Source organism: Coccinella septempunctata, chromosome 1, assembly GCF_907165205.1.
Source record: "Coccinella septempunctata chromosome 1, icCocSept1.1, whole genome shotgun sequence".
NCBI lineage: Eukaryota > Metazoa > Arthropoda > Insecta > Coleoptera > Coccinellidae > Coccinella > Coccinella septempunctata.
The window spans coordinates 47,386,574-47,407,139 of NC_058189.1; the positions used below are offsets into that span (position 1 = coordinate 47,386,574).

Here is a 20,566-nt window from a genome sequence, read left to right on the forward strand (position 1 = left end):
GGTATATTTTCGACAAATTTCATTTTTCAAACCAAACCAGAGAGAATATTGTAGAAACTGTAGTTGGATGCAATTTGTTGGAAATCATTATAAGTACATATAGTTTATTCAATATTCTGTTATTTGCAGTTTGCAGTGAAAAATTCGTATGTTGGATAAATCATAAAACAATGATATTTATCAAGTTTAACCCCCTCAGAAAATGGAGAACACATAACACATGTCAGCTCCTTCGTACCTGTAAAAGAAGAATGAATTTTCAACAAAAACATATTATATGATTTTCACAAAAATGTGTTTTCTAATCACGTATTTCGCTATCACAATAGCATCTTCACATGGGTGAAGCTATAAGAATTTAGGTACCACATTTTTGTGGAAATCATATAATCTGTTTTTAGTTCAATTATGGATTTTCATCAGGTATCGGCCACATCAATTCAATAATAAAAAAAGTTGAAAGCTTTTTAGAAAAATATCAAGTATAGGTACTATATTTTTGAAAAAAAAAGTTCAGAAATATTTCGAAACCTCGGTAACTATGTAACAGTGATAGACGATAGATGATAGACCATAAAAATTGGTCCTGAAGCATCGATATAAGTAGTCTTATGCATAATTTTTTTTGTAAATAAAGATCTAACTTAAATGTTATGTATTGCCTATTTTTTCCTAAGTTCAACCTGTCGTGGTGTAAAAAAAAATTGATCACCTATGACTGTCAAGAAAAAACATGCCTGTTTCATTGAGATTCCGAAATGGTACAACTCACTATATTTCCAGCATTCAATACAAAATAAATTCCTATTACAATGGTTCAAGTTAAATGTACCTAAACCTTTAGCCACTGAATAGGACAAGCAAGCAAAACAAAACAATAATTCATTAGTAGTTGTAGAGCATGTATTAGAGGACATGGAGGCCACTTTTTGTGAAATTTACTTCAATAAAACGAAACTAATTTTAAAATTGTTATTTTCTCTCGTTTTCCTTGATTATTGAACCCCAAAGTTATGAAATCAATATCAATAAGTTAATTTCGAGTGATAAAAAGAATTTCAGTACCTTTTTAATTAAAAAAAAGGCTATCGACATTGTAATAGGAATTTATTTTAAGCTTGTTTTCTTAATTGAAAAAGTGCAAAAATTTCATCCAAGAATACTATCAAAAAAAAACAGATTTAAAAAATTCCTTCATCTTGCCACCAAAAAGATTGACAAAGGGTGTATTGAATAAACATAAGACATATTTTTCTGACCCGCCACAACCTCCTCTATCCACAGACACCATATTATCCATTCATTATGCCACACCCTGTATAGGAAATATTCAATCCCCCAGTAGGTAGAGAAAATTTATAGTCTCATGAATATGGTCGCCAACTACACCACGCTGTCGAAAAAGTCTTCTACCTGTAGTAGAGATAAGTCATAAAAGTGTAGTTTTGCATTATTATACCTATTACCGCGGAAAAAATAAAGTCGTATGACTAGTTTTCGAGATACAAATCCTTCGACTCGGAATTTTCAACAATTTCGAAAATCGACAAAACATTTATGTTGCAGGGTCCCTTTCAGGAAGTTTCGCACTTTCACAGTGAAGGGATTATGATTGATGCGCACTCAAATGGGCAGATGTTAATCAACCAACACGCCTGTATTCAGTGGCGTAGGGAAGGCTCCCGCAGTGTGAGAGCACTAGAGGGGCCCCCAAGCCTAACGAAAAAGCAAAAAAATTGGGACCCAATATTCTTTTTTTGTTATACAATTCCATGTGTGATTGTTTTGTATATAATAAAAAAAAACATTTGAGCTATCACCACTGATTAGGTAATATAATCTTCGTTCAATAACTCAGACTTGACCAAAAATCTATCTCTCTAACAAGTGTGATTGCGAAAGATTAAAGGACAACTTCCTCAGCGTTGAGAGAAATGTTAATTTTGAAATAAAAATCTTTCTTGGGTTATATTCCATGCACAGCTGCCTTCAACTACTATTCCTGAAACTCGTGCCACTGCAGGAAGATCTTTTTCTAAACTCAAGATCATCAAAATATTTCGTTTTAATTCAATGTCGCCAAGACATCTATCATACTCTCTTAGTCAGCATTAAGCAAGAAATACCCTAAAGTATGGACATTCATCATTTGATAGATGTGTTAGCATAAAAGAACAAAGAAGGCTATTGAAGGTCATCAAGGAGGATTCATATCAAGAAGTTTTAATTGTCTGAAAGCTTCGATTCAGATGAACATATTCGGATATTGATTGAAATTTCTAAGTTCAATGAATCCTAAACTAATCAATACACCGATTTCAAATTTGAAAAATGATTACCAGAGTAGAATAATTTTCGATGAGCTCTAAGAAACTTCTTCATTTTCATAAGCATAGAAAAGAAAAGCAATTCAATAAGAAAATCCAAAAACTTTGCTGTGCACCGTCATAAATATTTCTTAATGATGAGATTAAATTTCATTTTTTCAATTGGTTAGATTGATATTCGGTTCGTTCTGTACAATTCATACATCCTTCAACAATTCAGATGTAATATTACACAACAATGATACATGTCACTTTCCTGAATTCACTGAATTATCTTGCCTAAAATTGATCTATTCATTGAAACATTCAAATTTACTTGAAAAGCGAGAGTTCAGGCAGTCCCGAAAGTAAACCGCATTACATTTCATGAATAAAATAATAATAAATTCATGAAATAAACTTTAGATCAAAAAGACTTGCTTTCGGTTTTACAGTTTGTTAAAGTTTTAAAAATTAAAAAGAAACATAACAATTATAAGAATAACGTTAAGTCTAAATGAAAGAAGTTGACAGAAAAAGATTTTTATACAATGTACCTAACTTATCGCAGTTTTTCATAGTAGCCTATATTTTGCTGAATACCTATGTATATTTCAATGCTCTTGAAATGATATTTCTAATTGACTTTCTTATCATACCTTAGACAATTCTCAGTTCATCGCATGCGCGTCCCCAATTCTCAGTGGGAGAGAACCTACAGTTTAGTTGAGTTGAACAAACTTTTGATTTTAAATAGTGCCATTGAGAATTGAAATTAATATTCGATGATAATGCCAAACGGGCCCAGCAGGCTAGTTGTATATGTTTTATTTCCTGCCTATCCAATGAATTGGGAATAAGTTAGGTATCATTTGAAACCCTCTAATCTCATGCATGCAGAGCAATGAACAAATGTCCCGATGTTTTTTTACGCATAGTGAAAGTTAGTCATTGATAATAATAATTTGTTCCAAATACGGACAAGTGTTCTCGTTTTTCAATAAATTAGGAGAAAAGATACAGTACATAATTTTTTGTGGATCGAAGCTGGAAAACTACAATTTGGGATGAGGTTAGAAGATATATTTTTTTTTTTATTTCGAGCTACCTCATTTTCGGAACATCTAGACTTGACTCAAGTTAATGAGTAAAAAAGTTGTATGTGGAAACACCAAATACATTGTACCGGGATTTTCACTATAATTTGACCTCCCTTTAACTTTGTCACAAAAATAGAGACCAAAAATGTTCTGCAGAAAAGTTATACGAAATTAACCCATTTCATTGTTTCATGATTCCACAAAAGGAAACACTCTATGTATAGAGGATGGACAACATATTGAATGCAATTTCATTTTTTCACGTTTTATAGTTTTATCGGTCTATATCTCTTATTTTGAGAAAAAAAAAGTTTCAAATTCTAAGAACCAGCCTGCAAGCTCAGGAATGTTAGGTGCTAGCATTGAGTATTAAACCCCCCTTTAATACTCAATGGTGCTAGGTTGCGATAAATCAACAAACTGCATTGGTTACAATGGCTTTGTTTTGGTTCGCACTTTAGGCGGTTCCGAATCGGTTCAAAGTAGTGGAGCAGCAATGTTATGGGAAGCTACACACATGCTACGCGCGAGCTTACGCTGAATAAATAAATGTTCGACTGTTTTGAACCGTTCTGGAACCATCCTAAAAGCGAACCAAAACAGGCCTATTATAAAGTTAATCGGAACAATAATTGCTAAGTCAAACAGTCTAACCAACTTGACAAAACGATATGAACTACTCATAACAAATAACGGTTTCAAATTCAACATAAGAACTGTTTTTAAAACACAAAATGACTTTAGGATCTATGGAGAGTAGAGAGAAGGAGAACGATCGACGTACTAAAAATGTGTCCCCGAAAACGGGAAACGTAGGATAGGTGTCGCTGCGATTGCAGCGGGTATCGATAAGGGGTGGGAATTCAAGCGTCAATGGAGGACTTCCCTACATGTTTGCCAACCTAGAAAAAGGTCTAAAAGGTCTACCATCAGGGAATGATTGCTTTCTAACGAAACCTACTTCATTCTTTCCGCAATGATCAAATATATTTATGGAATTCTATCGAGCTTTCTAGAGTTTACTGTTAAAAAGAAAAAAAGATTTTCATAACCTCGATTGCTGATTGGTTGAAATTTATGTTGGTATCACTACTTCTTGTGACAATCGACATATTTCATTGGCAAATGTCATTTTTACTGATATATATAATATTAATATTGTCTGCTGTATAGCTTACAAAATACAAGAAAACAAGAATGCGTTCAAGCAAAGATTGTGCACATAACCAAAACTTTGCCCATAACCTAACAGATTACTTTTTTCTTCTTGACATTTGCCAACGAAACATGTCAATTGTCACAAGAAGTAGTAATACCAACATAAATTTCAACCAATCAGCAATCGAGGTTATGAAAATATTTTTTTCTTTTTAACAGTAAACTCTAGAAAGCTCGATAGAATTTCATAAATATATTTGATCATTGCGGAAAGAATGAAGTAGGTTTCGTTAGAAAGCAATCATTCCCTGATGGTAGACCTTTTAGACCTTTTTCTAGGTTGGCAAACATGTAGGGAAGTCCTCCATTTGAAATGAACAGCCTTTATTTTATTTTAGGTTATGTGTCATCGTGATTTTTCTGATGATTTTTCAAATACCTTTCTTCAAATGTATATTAAATATGAGTTCTCTGAATTATATGCAATAAAATGCAAGTCGAAATCAATGAAATTCAAAAGAAATCACTGATCAAAAAAATTGTACCTACTTTTGTTTATCATTGTTTATTGAAAGCAGCTATGTTAGTTGGTTTACCGTAATCTTACCGTAAAATTATATAAATCCGTAGTGAAGAGTAGTACACATCAAGACAACAAAAGGTAGCAGTCTCAGATTTATCACTTAGGTATTAGAGTAGATTCTTTTGCCAATACTCAGCTGAGAACCGATATAAACCATATATTATGTTATGCCAACAAAATTCTTCAAGAATATTTACTTCTTAACCATGTAGTTTTATTGGTTAGATATTCTTATTCAGAAGAGTCAACTTCTCACGAGGGATGACAATTTCGATTTCGTTTATAATGAATCCATCATCTTTTTGATATCTTCATCGCAAAAGTGCTCTTGACACACAAATTGATTCGGAGTCGATTCTTGAGATAAGGTTTTTTCCAATTTTCTCTCAAAAATGCTCTCGGAAATTTTATCTCTTCTCCTTTTCTTTCCGATGCCAAAACACTCTCACACTAGAGCACGCTTCAACATTTCACCATGGTCATGTCATATGTTGTTCTCTTATCAAGAATCGAAAATAATAATATTCCTATCATTTGTCACCAGGGAAACAGTTCACTCAGCCAACGAGCCAACTACAATTTGATTTGTGTAAATCAAAATTTCGCACTCTCGTGATGGCCAGCGCGCCTGTTGGCAAAAGCATGAACTACCCTATTGGTACATATTTTAGGGGACAAAAAATCTGTGGTCTCAAAGCAGCGATCGTTCTCCTTCTCTCTACTCTCCATATTAGGATCTATACTAACGAAAACCATCGAATGAATAAAACAAAAATCAAAAAATTGTATTTACAACATAATAAAACTTACACAGGTGAAGCGTCTAGACATCTAGAAATAAGAAAACGAGTACATAAAAATATCATTAAAAATAGAGAAATTAATAGATCACAGATTGCAGTTCATTTGTGTTCGAATACAGGAGACCACATAATGGATTGGAATAACACTAAAATTTTAATGACAGAATCGGATGATCATGATAAACGAAAAATTAAAGAATCCACGTTTATTTTGTTGGATCAAAATTAGAATTTGGCCAATTGTTCAGTAGGAATAGAACGTATTTGGATTAATTTAATGAGGAAGGAACTGACATCCGGTAATTTTAAAATTAAATGAATCAATATCTCCGTGTATTGAAAAATTAATGTCAATTGAGAAACTAAAATTCAGAAGATTTTTTAGGAATTCGTCTGATGAAGATATAGACTCCGGGACGTTACGAAGTTGCCATTATAGAGTGAAAACCCTATAAAGGGTTTCCTCCCAGATTGAATTTCAATCGATATCTGATAGTTACCAACTGTTTATTTCATACCACCAAACCTCTTTTTTCATTTTTATTGGTTATTGTTTAGTATTTATTGAAAAAATGATGCTTTTGAGTAGAATGTTCGAATATAAAGAATTTAGGAAGAATTTTGCTTATTTTTCGTATTCCAAAACTTTGAAACTATTTGCCGAAATAAGAGAGACAAGCCCACAAATGCATATTAATTCGAGATCAGGAGACAAAGACCTACCTAAAGACAGGAAAATATACAGGGTGTCCCATTTGAAAGTTGCGGTCAATATATTGTCCACCCTGTATATAACTCAATGGGCTTAATAATTTATAAAAACTTTATTTGATTTTGTACATTTTTTGTATACAATATTTTTATATATCTCTTTTCGCAAAATAATAAAAGGGGGGTCAATTTATAGTGAAAACCCTAGTACATTGTCTTATTATTTTCGAAATGTGCAAAAAAATTTTGAAATATTGATATTCGTTGTGCTGTTTAGGCTGGAAGCCTATACTCAATGATTTTTTTGAGCCGTACCTAAAATGAAAAGCACTTTAGCGTTCTGCGGCCTTCTACCATTTCCCAGTGAATCACTCTCTATGAGTATTTTCATCTCTCCAATACTGCCAGTTATGAAATTGAAAATTTTATTTCTTGTGAATTAACATGAAAAACGTGAAGGGTTAAATCTCAGGTGAAAATGATATGTAATTACCTACGCTTTTTTGGATTAGTTTTTGAATGTATGAGTGAGTAGGTGCTTTATGTCGTCGCAATAATTTATAACAGTACGTGTGGATCTGATCTGCGCCACTGTTTCCATTCAATCAATTATTTAGTTCATCGGGCCTTACCTCCAGAAGATACCTGATATGCAAATCTCGAACATCACAAATTTTCACTTTATAACAGTTGTACCGCATAGTGAGGCATGCCGTCGTTACCTCAAGGTTTTCGGTGTCACGAATGTAAGGAACTAGGTGACTCTCCTCCGTTCATCACTGACCGTCGATATGAACATGATCGCATTGTGCGTGATCTGTTTCGCGATTTTCCCCGTAAATCGTGCACGTTTGCTACTGCCTTTTGTACCTGATGTGGTCCATCCACCTGTGCCAAACGATGGTGAGTTTGATTGGAAAAGCTGCTTCATAGAAAAATTATATTCCATAACTTCTTCGTAACACAATTTGCTTGATTTTGGCTGTTTTTGGTATTTCCAGACTAGATAGGTAAAAACGTTGAAGGGAGTCCTGGGCTCGATTTTCGTGACATGGCCATTAGTGGAAATCGCTTCACAATATAGACTAAGATATAACCAAATTTCCATATATTGTCGATTTCGAAAATGTGCCATAATTTCTTTATATTCGAAAATATCTAAGAACGATAAAAACTTTCTACAGGCACTTTTTCACTGGGATTATGAACCTATATTGAACTTTTTTCATGTCTTGAACTAAGGGTGAGAAAAAAATAACTTCTTTACTTCCAAAGACGGATATTATTTTTTTTTTGATAAAATAATGTAGCTTTTCAAAAATATGTATATGTATATGTCCATACATTACTTCTATACTCAAGGCAAAAATCACCATTTTAGTGAAATTCCCATTTTTAATAAAAATCTCTGAAACCATCGACCACGAAATTGTCCACTCCCAATAAATCCCCATCTCTATGATACGAATTGAAACTTTCCGTCCATAGAATTTCATTTATTAGCTGAAACGTCTATAACTTCAATAAAATCATGTAATTCATGTTACACTCAATTTGAATAAATATCGAGCAGAATTTAATATGACTCATAAAAAATTCTCACATTGAGTACCATTATTCCTGTAAACAAATTCAGAATCTTTTCCCAACAGAATTCACTGTTTTCAACAACATAACGCGGGAAATGTCTCGAGAATATTCCCATACGAAAATATCCAAAAGATTGAGGAATGGTGATCTTGCTGGCCAGGCAATAGGACCATGCGTTCCCATCTAATGGTTGCCTCTATATCTATGACAATGCCTCTATTTGGAAATAATCTAGAGCAAAAAAATTATAAAAATTCATCTCACTCTCAACTTTACTATAAAAGTCCTTATTTCGTTTGCATATAAAGTGTAGCACTTTTCTACACTTGATTTGATTTACACCAGTGTAGAGGAAGTGTAGTTTATCTACACATAGTCAAAAGGAGATGCAGAAAAACTACACCTCCTCTACACTGGTGTAAATTCAATCAGCAAACGAATACTCAAATCGAGTGTAGAAAAGTGCTACACTTTTTATGCAAACGAAAGGACCTTATGTTATTGTTTTGAAGTATTTTATGTCCACTTCATTCATAGAATAATGTATGATTGACTCAACAGTTAGTGATTATTTCACTTTTATGCTGATTTTGCCTTGAAGATGTAAGTTATATATCGACATATAATGCAAAAAGGATCACGCCTGAACAGGAGGCAAAATGAATAAAATAATAAGAAGTAATCATTTGAAATAATTCTTCTTATCGACATAAACATATATTTTTTTGAGAAGTTTTTTATAATAGGAGATTAAAAAAAGAATGCGTTAGTTTTTAAAATAAGGAAGTTGTTTTTTTTCACCCTTAGTAGGTACAAAATATTGAAGAAAATGAAAATATTGTCGTATTTCCAGTGAAAAATTGCCTGAGTAGAAAGTTTTTATCGTTTTTAGATATTTTCGAAAAAAGTTATGACACATTTTCGAAATCGACAAAATCTCAAAATTTGGTTATATCTTAGTATATATGTATTGTGAAACGATTTTCACAAATGGACTTTTCACGAAAATCGAGCCCAGGGCTCCCTTCAACGTTTTTACGTATCTAGTATGGAAAAACCAGAAACAGCCAATATCAAGCAATTTGGGATACCCTGTATTCCTAAAAAAAGAAAAAGGTTGAAAGATCAATTTTTTTTTAATGGAGAATCCTCGTCAATTTGGGTTATCACTACAAATTTATTTATTTTTATTTCTTATTATCTTAAATTCAAGTCAAATTGAATAATTGAGTTTCATTTCCTGAAACTTTTTAGGGTTTTCACTCCCAATCTCTGAAACAAAATCAATTAAAAAATGAAATAAACGATTTGCTCCTGCGTAAATTCTTGCACTAATTTGAAATGCAGAATCCTCCCCAGAATAAATTTCAATCGATATTTGAGTTTCATTCATGAATTTTTCAAACTCCCTGCAGAAACTATTCAAAATCGTTCTTAAAAAAGTATAACTAATTAGTTGCATAGCAAGAGTATTAGATTTAAAGCTTTGGTAAAGAACTGTATATTGAAAAAGACTTACTGGAATTTCCTCTTTGTCGAAGAAAAGATCAATTTTTGCAGAGCGAGATGCCCTTCAATATAAAATATTTCAGTTTATTTCGTAAATAATTTCATTTCTTACAATCCACTATACTCACGGGGAGAAAGGGTTTTTTTGCTGAGGTTTTTCCCTGACCTCTCTCCTCATACGTCAGATTGTATGGTACCCCGTTTACGCTAACCTTTGCTGAAACTCTATCTCATACAAATGCTATTACATGCTGTTACATTTTACAGTACACTGTTTACAGGAATTTGGATTTATTTCGAATTATCTACCATCCTAGCATGTATCCTATATGTATATTGTCCTTCAGGCTTGATTTTCTCTACTCCTGAAGGGAAAAATGCGTACGCGTAGGTTGTATATTGTATATAAAACTATATTTTATCGAAATTATTATATTAGATATGACCTCCATGAATCTACACAAGACTCTTATATTATACTCACATATCCATATAGATTGTGACGATTGTGACAACCTAAATAATTATATTTGATTTACAGTCACAGTTAATACGGAAAGTATGGAAAACTTGGAAGACGTAGATCCAGAAATAACTCCTGGCTTATACCAAGGAGATATGGCTATGACAAATGAAGTTTACAATTATTGGAGAGTTGGTTTAAAATGGGAAACCTTTCCAGAAAAAATGTGGCCTAATGGAACAGTCCCGTACGTGATAAGTCCATTATATGGTGAGTTGAAATATTATCATAAAATAAATTTTAATGTGAAGAAATGAGAAGAGCACAGGCGTATACATACTCAGGAGCTTCTGCTCGCGGACCGGCCACCGAATGTGAAGTTCAAAGATTATAGAGAATCTCTAAAATCTTTGGTGAAGTTGGGCGAAGCTGAGCGTTTTTTCAATGCTAAATGACAAGCTACGTCACTCAATTCGTAGCTTGTGACTTATAGTTGGGGAGCCGGCGATGCTAAATCGGGATTTACTCGAGCGTCGTGGAGAACTAAACGATTTTGAAGATTAGATGGTAGAAAGATAAAAAGGTTTTATGATTTATGCACTTTCAGCGGTGGGGAAAGCGTCTGCAGGGTCTCAAACATGTAAAAAAAAATCGTTAGGTGTACATACTCGAGCGTATCAGATTAAGATACTATATATGCCCTACGTGTCTCTTATAATGTCATGCTTATCTGACAGTTTGAGCGGTAGGACTGGCCGTACGGAAGAGTTGAAAAATTTTTTTCCAGCGTTTCAGATTTTTGGAGGATATGTTAATTGGAGTCAAAAGAAGCTACTTTTCAAGGGACTGACAATTTGGACGTGACGCAAGGTCACAGCGGTCCTTTGAAAATATAAAAAAAATCATTACTTGTACAAACTCGAGCGTGTCAGATTTACATACGAATGGTTAATCTCGGTGTTGTAGACGTATTGACCCATTATTCTGACACTAATCATGGGGGTTTTCTTAATCTGACACTTTGAAGATGATAAAAATGTTTTTTTTTCGAATATTTTCCTGTCTGTAGGTACCTCTAATAGTTTTTGTATTCATTATGAGAGTTGTATATAATGAAATTCTATAAAACTTTTGTCCGAAGCAATTTTACATACTCTTAACCGTTCTCGAGTTAGAGGGCGATAAGGGCGAGGAGCTTAGCTACACATGCGAAAGGCCAAGGTCAATGTCGAAACCCTGTGTAATGAACATTCATCGCTATATATCGTATATTATATATATTATATTATCTAAGTTCGAACGTAGAAAAAATTGCTCTTATTTTTGATAGAGGTACTCTACGGGGTCTAAGGTATGTCCCCTTATATTAATCTGACACGCTCGACTAAATCCCGAATTTCCCTCTTCGGCTCCCCAACTATTATATTAGCATTGAAAACGCTCAGCTTCTCAACCCTCTGATTCAGCTGATGTGAATATGTATACCGACAAAAATTCGCATAAAATTTTTTTAACCTTACTGGGAAATAAAGTAGAGGACATACAAAAAGGCTGGAAGAACGAACAAGTGTAAAAAAAATTGAATATTAGCTCAAAATCGCACCAATATATAATCTTAATTATTCTCAAATTTTTTCGCAATGGTCATCACAATCTTCTTCTTGTTCGAACCCTCCAACAATCGTAAAAATGGGGTGAAAAAGGGTAACAATAATAGCAATTTGTGAACATAAGCACTTTCAATGAACTGTCCTTATTTTTTACACTGTTTTCACCCCAAATCGCACGAGACAAAAATTTTTCAAGTGACCTGATGCAACTAATCAGATAGACTCGGTTGTACTGTATCATTCATCGTCCAGCCATATTTTTAAGTTTTGTTCCGTTTTTCCGATGCCGGAGTCATCTTCCACAGTCCCGTGCATGAAATTAAATGAAATTTTGTCGAAACTCTAGCCATCTTGAATATTTTATATAGACTGATATTGATTCTTCTACCTTCTGTAAAAAAAGTCACTTTTGAGTTTAGAAAACACCCTATTTACTAATTTCGGAAGCACCGAGCGGGAGATGCAAAGTTGTGAAGGTGACGTTTAGTGTTACAGAGAATCCGTGCTAAAACTCTTCAGAAATTCATAAGCCTGTCTGTAACGGTGGGTATCGCGGAACACATTTTGAAAATAATGGAGGACGAACTAGTTGAAAAAATTAAGAAAGAACAATTCTTCCCCTTATCAATTAATTATATTATAAGCTCAACAGTTAGAAATCGTAAAGCTGTTTATTTGCGTGGTTTCTGAGTCATTTTGAACCTTACCAACTGTTTCCTTCACGAATAAACAAATAAGATGGAGTGAAGAAAGCAAGTTATGTACAGGGATGGAAAATATCTAGTTGATGTTGCCAGAACTTACAAATTTCACTGATTGAAGAAAAAATCAATAGGATACTCTACACAAAACACAATAGAAAAAAGAAAATGGGAAATTTTTCGAAGATTCGTTCTGCTGGTTTTTTCATTTGTATTCGATTATTTTTGGTGGAAAATTCTTGAAATGGATGAAGTATCGATATCAGTGCAAAGCCTGATTTATTTTTTTCCGGAAAATTGTGGGAAATTACATTTTTCATGAAATATCCGCAAAAACCACATATCAGAGAGAAAAAATGTCATTTAGATTTGAATGTGGTGTAATAGGAAATACTCCTTGAACGAAAATGATATATTTTTTATGAAATATCTTTGAAATGTCACATTTTGAAATAACCATTTCAACCGTTTCCCAAAAAAAATATTTTAAGCACTTAAAAATGAAAAATAAAAATGGGTATTTAAAGTTTAAAGCGTTTTGTGAGAATTGTGCAAGCTGGCAACATCGACTGAAATATGGCTTGATAATAAAGGACAACAAATGCATTATCTTGATGAGATAGACAAAGATGGCTGTCTATGAAGTCTGCGACGAACGAGGAAGGTCGTAAAATTTAATGGGATTTTTATGGCCGGTTGCAGTTGAAGCTCGCCAGTAAGTACGCGCCTGTAGATCAGCAGCTGTTTTTTTATAAACAAGCTGATCGGACATTGTTCTTTTCATTGTCTTATATGCGCTGCTGCCAAATCTTAAACTCCGCACATAGCGATTTAAATTTTAAAACCCCATATTTGAAGGATGATTTTGAATAGTTTCCGCGGTGAATTTGAAAAAATCATGAATTAAACTTATACTTATTCAGTTTAAACTTGCATATGCAGTGATAACCCAAATTGAGGAGAGTTCCCCATTCCCTCTTAATACAAACAGATTCGGACAATACTGCTTGAATATTCAGTGCATATCCTGCGACCGAGCCTCGAAAAATGTGCGTGCCTAGCCTACTAGAAACCCTTCCTACTAGTGTTCTGTTAGGCTATGGTGATATGGTGAGAGAAAAGGAGCATTCTGTTCGAGTTCAACACTGGATTATTCATAATTATAACATAACTCGTATAGCATTTTCCGAATCTGAATGTAGTGTAAAAATAAATCGACAATTTAATAAACCTATTAACTAAAACCTTCAATATTATTTAAAAAATTCCTATCAAATCCTCAATAATGATTTGGATATTGTTTCCCATCTAGAGCCGTCAGAACAAGCTACCATACTCAAGGCAATACGTATTCTCAACTTTATGACTTGTATAAGATTCGTACCATGGAACGGCAAAAGTCCAGACTATCTACTTATTTGGCCCATAAAATTTCCGAAAGGATGTTGGTCATTCGTAGGTAGACATGGTGGACCTCAAATCGTTAGTTTACAACCACCAGACTCAACAAGTCCAAACTGCTTAGGAACCGAAGGAAGAGCTATGCACGAGTTGATGCACGCCTTAGGAATTTTTCACGAGCAATCTAGATGGGATAGAGATAAGTTCGTCAAAATTCACTACGACAACATTATTCCTCGTAAGTACACTTTTCTTTCTATTTCCAACTGAACGCGTTCATATTTTACCAATAAATTTTATATTAGGTACATGTTTTCTAACAGTAGATTTCTCCTATCAAATGAAATTCTTTTTTTCAAATAGTTAGGGAGCCGACGATGCTTAATCGGGATTTGCTAGAGCGTCGTGGAGATCTGGTGGATTTTGAAGATCAGGTGGTAGAAGGAAAAAAAGTAGTGGGGAAAGCGTCTGCAGGTTTTCAAAGATGTAAAAAAAATTGTCAGGTGTACCTACTCTAGCGTGTCAGATTAAGATACTGCATATGCCCTACGTGTCTCTAATGATAAATTCAAGTTAATCTGAAACTTTGAGTGGTTGGGCTGGCCGTACGGAAGAGAATGATGAAAACAAATTTTTTTTCGAGCGTGTTAAATTTTTTGAGGATACATATGTTAATTGGACCCAAAGGAAGCTACATTTCGAAAGACTGAAAATATTAAATTGAATTATAGTTATTTTCAATGATGTTCTATATTAAAGTAGTAGAATTAAGAGAATTCTCTTCATTCTGCAATCTGCGTTCTTATAATATAATTCTGTTTTTCAGAATTCAAACCCAACTTCGAAAAATTGAGTTTGGAGAATACAACATACAGTTTCGAGTATGATTATAATTCTATAATGCATTATGGAAAGTATTACTTCAGTAAAGGACGTGGAAAACCTACAATAACACCAACGATGCCAGGAGTTAAAAAATTAGGACAAAGGAAAGCTCTTTCAAAAGGAGATTGTTTGAAACTGAACGACCTCTATAGTTGTTTTGATAATCCTCGTAAAAGAAGGAAATATTATAATATATGCAATTTTATGGGAGTATAATTTGCAATTTGTACAATTTTTTTCATTGATACTCAGACACCTGACCCTAACAAGATCCCTATCCTTCTCTCTGTCTCTCTCTCTCTCTTTCTCTCTCCTCTTGTCCGTATTCGTCGCTTATACCAAAGAGTAATAATAACTCTTGTTGTTATTCTTTGCTCTATACCACCAATTATCAACCTTTCTCTATGTCATCGACTCACCAGGTAAGTACCAAATTGTAAATTATACGTTTTGTGCTTACTAGGCTATAATCATTAGGGACGTCTGGCGTCCATGGGTCCAAAAAAATCGTCGTCTAGCAGGATACTGAGTTTTGAAGGTTGATATTCTGTATCTAAACGTGATTCATATTCATATTATCCTGATTCTCCGAAGTACCCCTCAAAAGCTCCGCAAAGCTTGTACGAGTTCGGAGAATCAGTTGTGATGCTTAACTTGTATCTTGTATCACAAAATTATTTGCAAATTGAGAATATGTCAGAATCTCAATCATATCTATGATTTTTTTAACTTTCTGAGAAGAATTCCTAGCATATTCTGGCAGAATCAGACACGCTACAACTTTGGTTATCAAATTCGAAAGAAACTACAAAATGTAATAGTCTCATTTTATAAAATGATTGTTCATTTTTGAATTTCTGGGATATTTAGTCGGAAACCCTACAACAGTAAGAACCAGCACAGAATAATTGAAACCCGATGTTACAATCCACAATCTTTTATAACGACCCCATAAAAAACTACCCAGATAGCACAAGAACATACATGAAATATTCATAGAAGCATTTGATGGAACGTTTGGATATAACATATATGAATCATATACAAGGTGGGCTTTTTAAAACGAAACAGACGAGATAACGGGCGAAATAAATTTATTTCGAAAAAATGCTCGGACACGTCGATTTTTGTTTCGAGGGGGACAACTTTTGAGGTCAAATTCACAACTATATCGCTTCAACCCTTAGTGTTAGAACAACAACCCCTAAATTTTGAATAGGAAAGATAGGGGTGAGTGATACCTCATTTGAAAGGCCTTTTTATCCTGAATTCAGCGTATTGATTTTTTCTCATTTATTGCATTCGTTTTCGAGATATTTAATTTTGAATTTCGTACAGTTCCATTCATTCCGCTAAACATGCTATGTGAAATCATCAATTATTTGACTAATTCATTCTGTGGTTACGATGGTAACCGTTAATTGTCAACATTAGACAACTAAAAAATTATTATTGGTAATTACTTTCTTCAACAATTAAGGTGGTTGTCTCGTCTGTTTCGTTTCAAAAAGCCCACTCTGTATGTATGAGGTAGCCATGCATCTGATCGGATGAACGAGGGGTCCACTATTGATATTTATCCATAATCTCATTGATAATATGAACATGGACCAGACACCAGAAACATATAACCTCTCATGGATGTCCATTAAATGAGTCGTCCTTGTGTGGATATCCATTATACCTGCATTCATGCATAGATCTAGCACTGAGCTCGTTCAGCGTTCGACTCACAGATTACAGAGTAGAACTGCGTTCGACTGCTGTAGGCTCCGCTCTGGAGTCATCACTAAACCACAACAAATATCCTTATAACTCTTGTAAGTAGAGTTATTGTCATCTCTCTTAAGAATCAGAGCACTGAGGCTGAAGGTTCTATCCGTGCTGTCTCTTGTGATCATCAGGTCAGTTCTCTTGCCCAGCATCTCCGAGAGATCAAGAGAGCTGGTTGGGCACAAAAATAAGTTTGTAAGAATCATTCACGGCGGTAGAACCTGTGATAGTATCGCCTCTCTCAGGGCATGTGAAGGGGAGAAGGTCTAAAAGCATCCCCATAGATGCGTTTGGGGTAGAGCGGAATGCTGGAGTTCTGTGGAGTCTCGAAAACTTTGTATTGGGTTTGTTTGTATTCTGTTCGGGACCACCAGGCGATGAAGCCTTAAATGATTATTGTTCTAATCACTGTGACATAAAGCCAGCTGAGCTGCTTTGGCGCTATCCCCCAAGTTTTTTCATAAATTCTTTGACAGGCCCAATAAAGGAGTGTCTGGCTTTATAAAAAATATTGTCCTCTTGGGAGTTCCAATGAAGCTTCTTATCCAGGGAAATGCCAGATATTTGGCTTCTTCCACAAGTGGTATTTACTTGCCGAAATTATCTCTTCCTAGTGAAGGGTACAATCAAGGTTTTGCAAGGTATGAGAGTGGTATGTCAACCAACTGCTCACCATCGCACCAACCTTGAATTATAGTTAGTGTTTCCTGAAGAACAGATAAGATGAATACATCGTTATTGCCCGTCAGAAAGACTTTATTTATGAACCTCATATTATTATGCTTGAACACCTTGTGGGTTGAATATAGTCTGTTGAGCTGGAACTATCGTTAGTTTTACCAGGGAAAAGGGAATTGAAATAAAATATTTCAAAAGAGAATATCACAGTTTTTATTCAACCCAACTTTATGAGGGTTGCCCTGAAGAGTAAAATATATTCAATGTCGTTTTAACAAAAACGAATTTGTTTCGCCCTAATGTGCGGTCACTGTTGACGTCCGGAATGCAGACTCGGGATGCAGGTCAAGTGTCGCCCTGATAATTGTTAACAGATGTGTTGGAACTTGGAACTGCACGTCTTCGGGTAGCTGGAGTGGTTTTGAGAAAAACCTTTTGTGTGCAGGCTTGGAATGCGGAAGCGATATGCGTAATTTTCTTAGCTGGTGGTCGTCTGGCTCGATCGCTGAGTCTGAATGTGAATGAATTTTGCTTTCCATATGGGTTCTTTTTATACCATTTTCGGAACATTTTCTCTGCACCAATGAAATTGTACGACGAAGGAGGAGTGGTTTCCTATGTTTCTCCGTTTTGATTTTCTCGTCGAATTTGTTGTAGGAATTCGGCATGTGAATTTATTTTCGAGGAAATTATTACATTTCCTACAACCTATACAGTAAAACCCGGTGACTTGAGACATTTATCAATTTTGAAGGCGCGTCAGTTATGAACGGTTGAGGACATATTCTGAATGTTTGCAGCTATTGTAGTCCGAAGTCCCTCTGGAATTGAGAGAGCGGGAAATCCTCTGCCAACAAGGTTGTTGAGCGCAAAATTTGCCTTTCTGGTGTGTTGAGCATTCAGGGGATATTTTCGCAGGCTCAATTCCCTGATGTACTAGTCATACACGACTTAGATAATATGAAATTCCATGCTGAGTTAAATCTGAAGAGCCTAATTAGATGTGGCCTTAAACATTCCAGACCATGTTTATGCAGATCCGGAACGATAATAAATATATTATCATCATTCCGTCATTCCGAAACATTGAACTCAATATATTCATATTGTGTATATAATTGTATACTTATATACTGTGTATATATTGAGTATAATTATATTTAGGTAATGAGTTCAATGTTTTAATGGGAACAAGAGAGAGTGTTCTATGAACACAGCTTTCTAACCTAAGTTTCCGGTGACGTTTGTTTGTTTGAGAAAAAACTAACCTAACTTTTTTATTTGTCATTTTGTCTAAAACATTTTAATGTTTTATTGGTCCTTCAACGTTGTTTTTCCTTGAATGAATATCAAATAATGGAAGGAATAAAGGCTGAGGAGCCGCCTGAAGGTATTCATATAGTTAAGCTAAAAGTTTAGTTACAATAGAAACGAATATTATGTTGTATTTCAGCTGTCTCGGATTTAAAAACATCAGAAGAGGAAAATTCTCCGCTTACAATATCCGTTAATGAAGGGAGTAATTCCCTAATATCCTCGAACCCCCTTCTTTCCGAAGTTTCATCTTCGAAATCAGAGGAGGCAATTGACAAAAAAGTGGAAAATACTAGTTTGACATTTGAATCTCATCAGAAAAATCCCATGAATCCTACCAGTCCAGATAATAATGAACAGGGCTCTAATACATCAAATGTTCATTATGAGGGGCAGGTGGCAATATATACCGATCCAACTAACGGTTATCAGTATGAATGGTCCTCAGAAAAAAATGAGTGGCTTCCGAGAAGCGTTCAGTATGGTTTTGAAAATGATACACATATCTACACGGATAGAGATGGTGTGAAATTTTTTTGGGATAAAGAGAAATCGGCATGGTTTCCAAAAATTGATGATGATTTTATGGCACAATATCAAATGAGTTATGGCTTTATAGACAATACTAGTGAAAATAAAGATGCTCAAGATGTTGTGGACAGAGCTAATAAAAGAAAGGTAGAGTTAACTGAAGAAATTAAGGGAGTTGACCAGAATAAAACAATTGGAGTTAAAAAAAAGCCTTCAGAGCCCACTTGGTTTGAAATAGATGAAACCCAAAATACTAAAGTGTATGTTTCAAACCTACCAACAGATATTACCGAAGAGGAATTTATAGAACTCATGTCAAAGTGTGGACTTGTTATGAGAGACTTAACTAATGGAAGTTTTAAAATAAAATTATACAAAGAAGCTGGCACTGAATTTTTAAAAGGGGATGCTTTATGCACTTATATTAAAATAGAATCTGTGGATTTAGCCCTTCAGTTATTAGATGGTTATAACTTTAAGGGTAAAAAGATAAAAGTAGAAAAAGCTAAATTTGAAATGAAAGGTCAGTATGATCCTAAACTTAAACCGAAAATGAAGAAACGCAAAGATAAACAGAAGCTAAAAAAGATGCAGGAAAAATTATTTGATTGGAGACCAGAGAAAGCTTTTGGGGAACGGTCCAAGCATGAGAGAACAGTTATAGTGAGGAATTTATTTGATCCTTCTATTTTCGATACAGATGTAAGTCTCATCTTAGAGTTTCAGCAGGATTTGAGGGAGGAATGTGGTAAAATAGGTGAAGTAAAAAAAGTCATAATATATGATAGACATCCAGAGGGTATTGCTCAAATTAATATGAGCAATCCTGAAGAAGCTGATGAAGTTGTGAAATTACTTAATGGGCGATATTTCTCCAAAAGACAAATTACTGCTGAGATTTGGGATGGGAAAACAAAGTTCAAAATTGCAGAAACTGATTCCCAAATTAGCCAAAGGTTAGAAAAATGGGATAAATTTTTAGAACAAGAAGATGGAGATAAAAGTAATACTCAACAAGTTGATCAGAGTTGAACTTTTAGAATAATAATGAGAATGTAAATTTATTGTTATATTGAAGTTGTATAGAGCTCCATATAATTACATATGTATATGATGACTATAAATGAATTTTTCAATAAAATATCCACATTGAAGCAATATCACTCTCTATGTTATACCCTATTGAGTATTCAAGCAATGTATGTTGCGTTTTACATGAGCAGGTCACCAGATTTTGTTAATTATTCATTAGGCCAAACTTTGCAGATTCTACTGTTTTGGCTTTTTTTATCGATTTCAACTGCCGGTGTTCCACGGCAATATATTGTTTTGACGGGAAAAATTTTTCTCATATTATCTGAAAACTCAGTCAATCCGAATATTTGAATACAATGGTTGCTTTATATTTATTAAAAACAATTTCATTCAAAATCCACTCGTAAAATGGAAA

The 20,566-nt window shown here is 34.3% G+C and overlaps 2 protein-coding genes across 3 annotated transcripts in view; both read left to right on the forward strand.

Moving 5' to 3' along the window:
* The window catches only part of LOC123308759 (hatching enzyme 1.2-like), a 45,042-nt gene extending 30,006 nt beyond the window's left edge, over positions 1-15,036 (forward strand). Inside the window, exons 1-5 of one of the 2 annotated variants that reach the window (XM_044891585.1) lie at positions 7,352-7,564; positions 9,121-9,135; positions 10,302-10,493; positions 13,847-14,173; positions 14,762-15,036. In XM_044891585.1, the coding sequence (XP_044747520.1) occupies positions 7,453-7,564; positions 9,121-9,135; positions 10,302-10,493; positions 13,847-14,173; positions 14,762-15,036 (921 nt within the window). In that variant the 5' untranslated portion in view covers positions 7,352-7,452. Of the gene's footprint in view, positions 1-7,351; positions 7,565-9,120; positions 9,136-10,301; positions 10,494-13,846; positions 14,174-14,761 lie in introns of those variants that run through there. The other variant, XM_044891575.1, reaches the window with a different exon arrangement.
* A 3,463-nt stretch (positions 15,037-18,499) lies between these two features.
* LOC123311195 (HIV Tat-specific factor 1 homolog) lies at positions 18,500-20,274 on the forward strand. Its single transcript, XM_044895023.1, has 2 exons — positions 18,500-18,661; positions 18,725-20,274. Exons 1-2 carry the CDS (start codon positions 18,628-18,630, stop codon positions 20,146-20,148), a joined length of 1,458 nt encoding a protein of 485 aa, XP_044750958.1. The 5' UTR covers positions 18,500-18,627; the 3' UTR covers positions 20,149-20,274.
* The last annotated feature ends 292 nt before the right edge of the window (positions 20,275-20,566 follow it).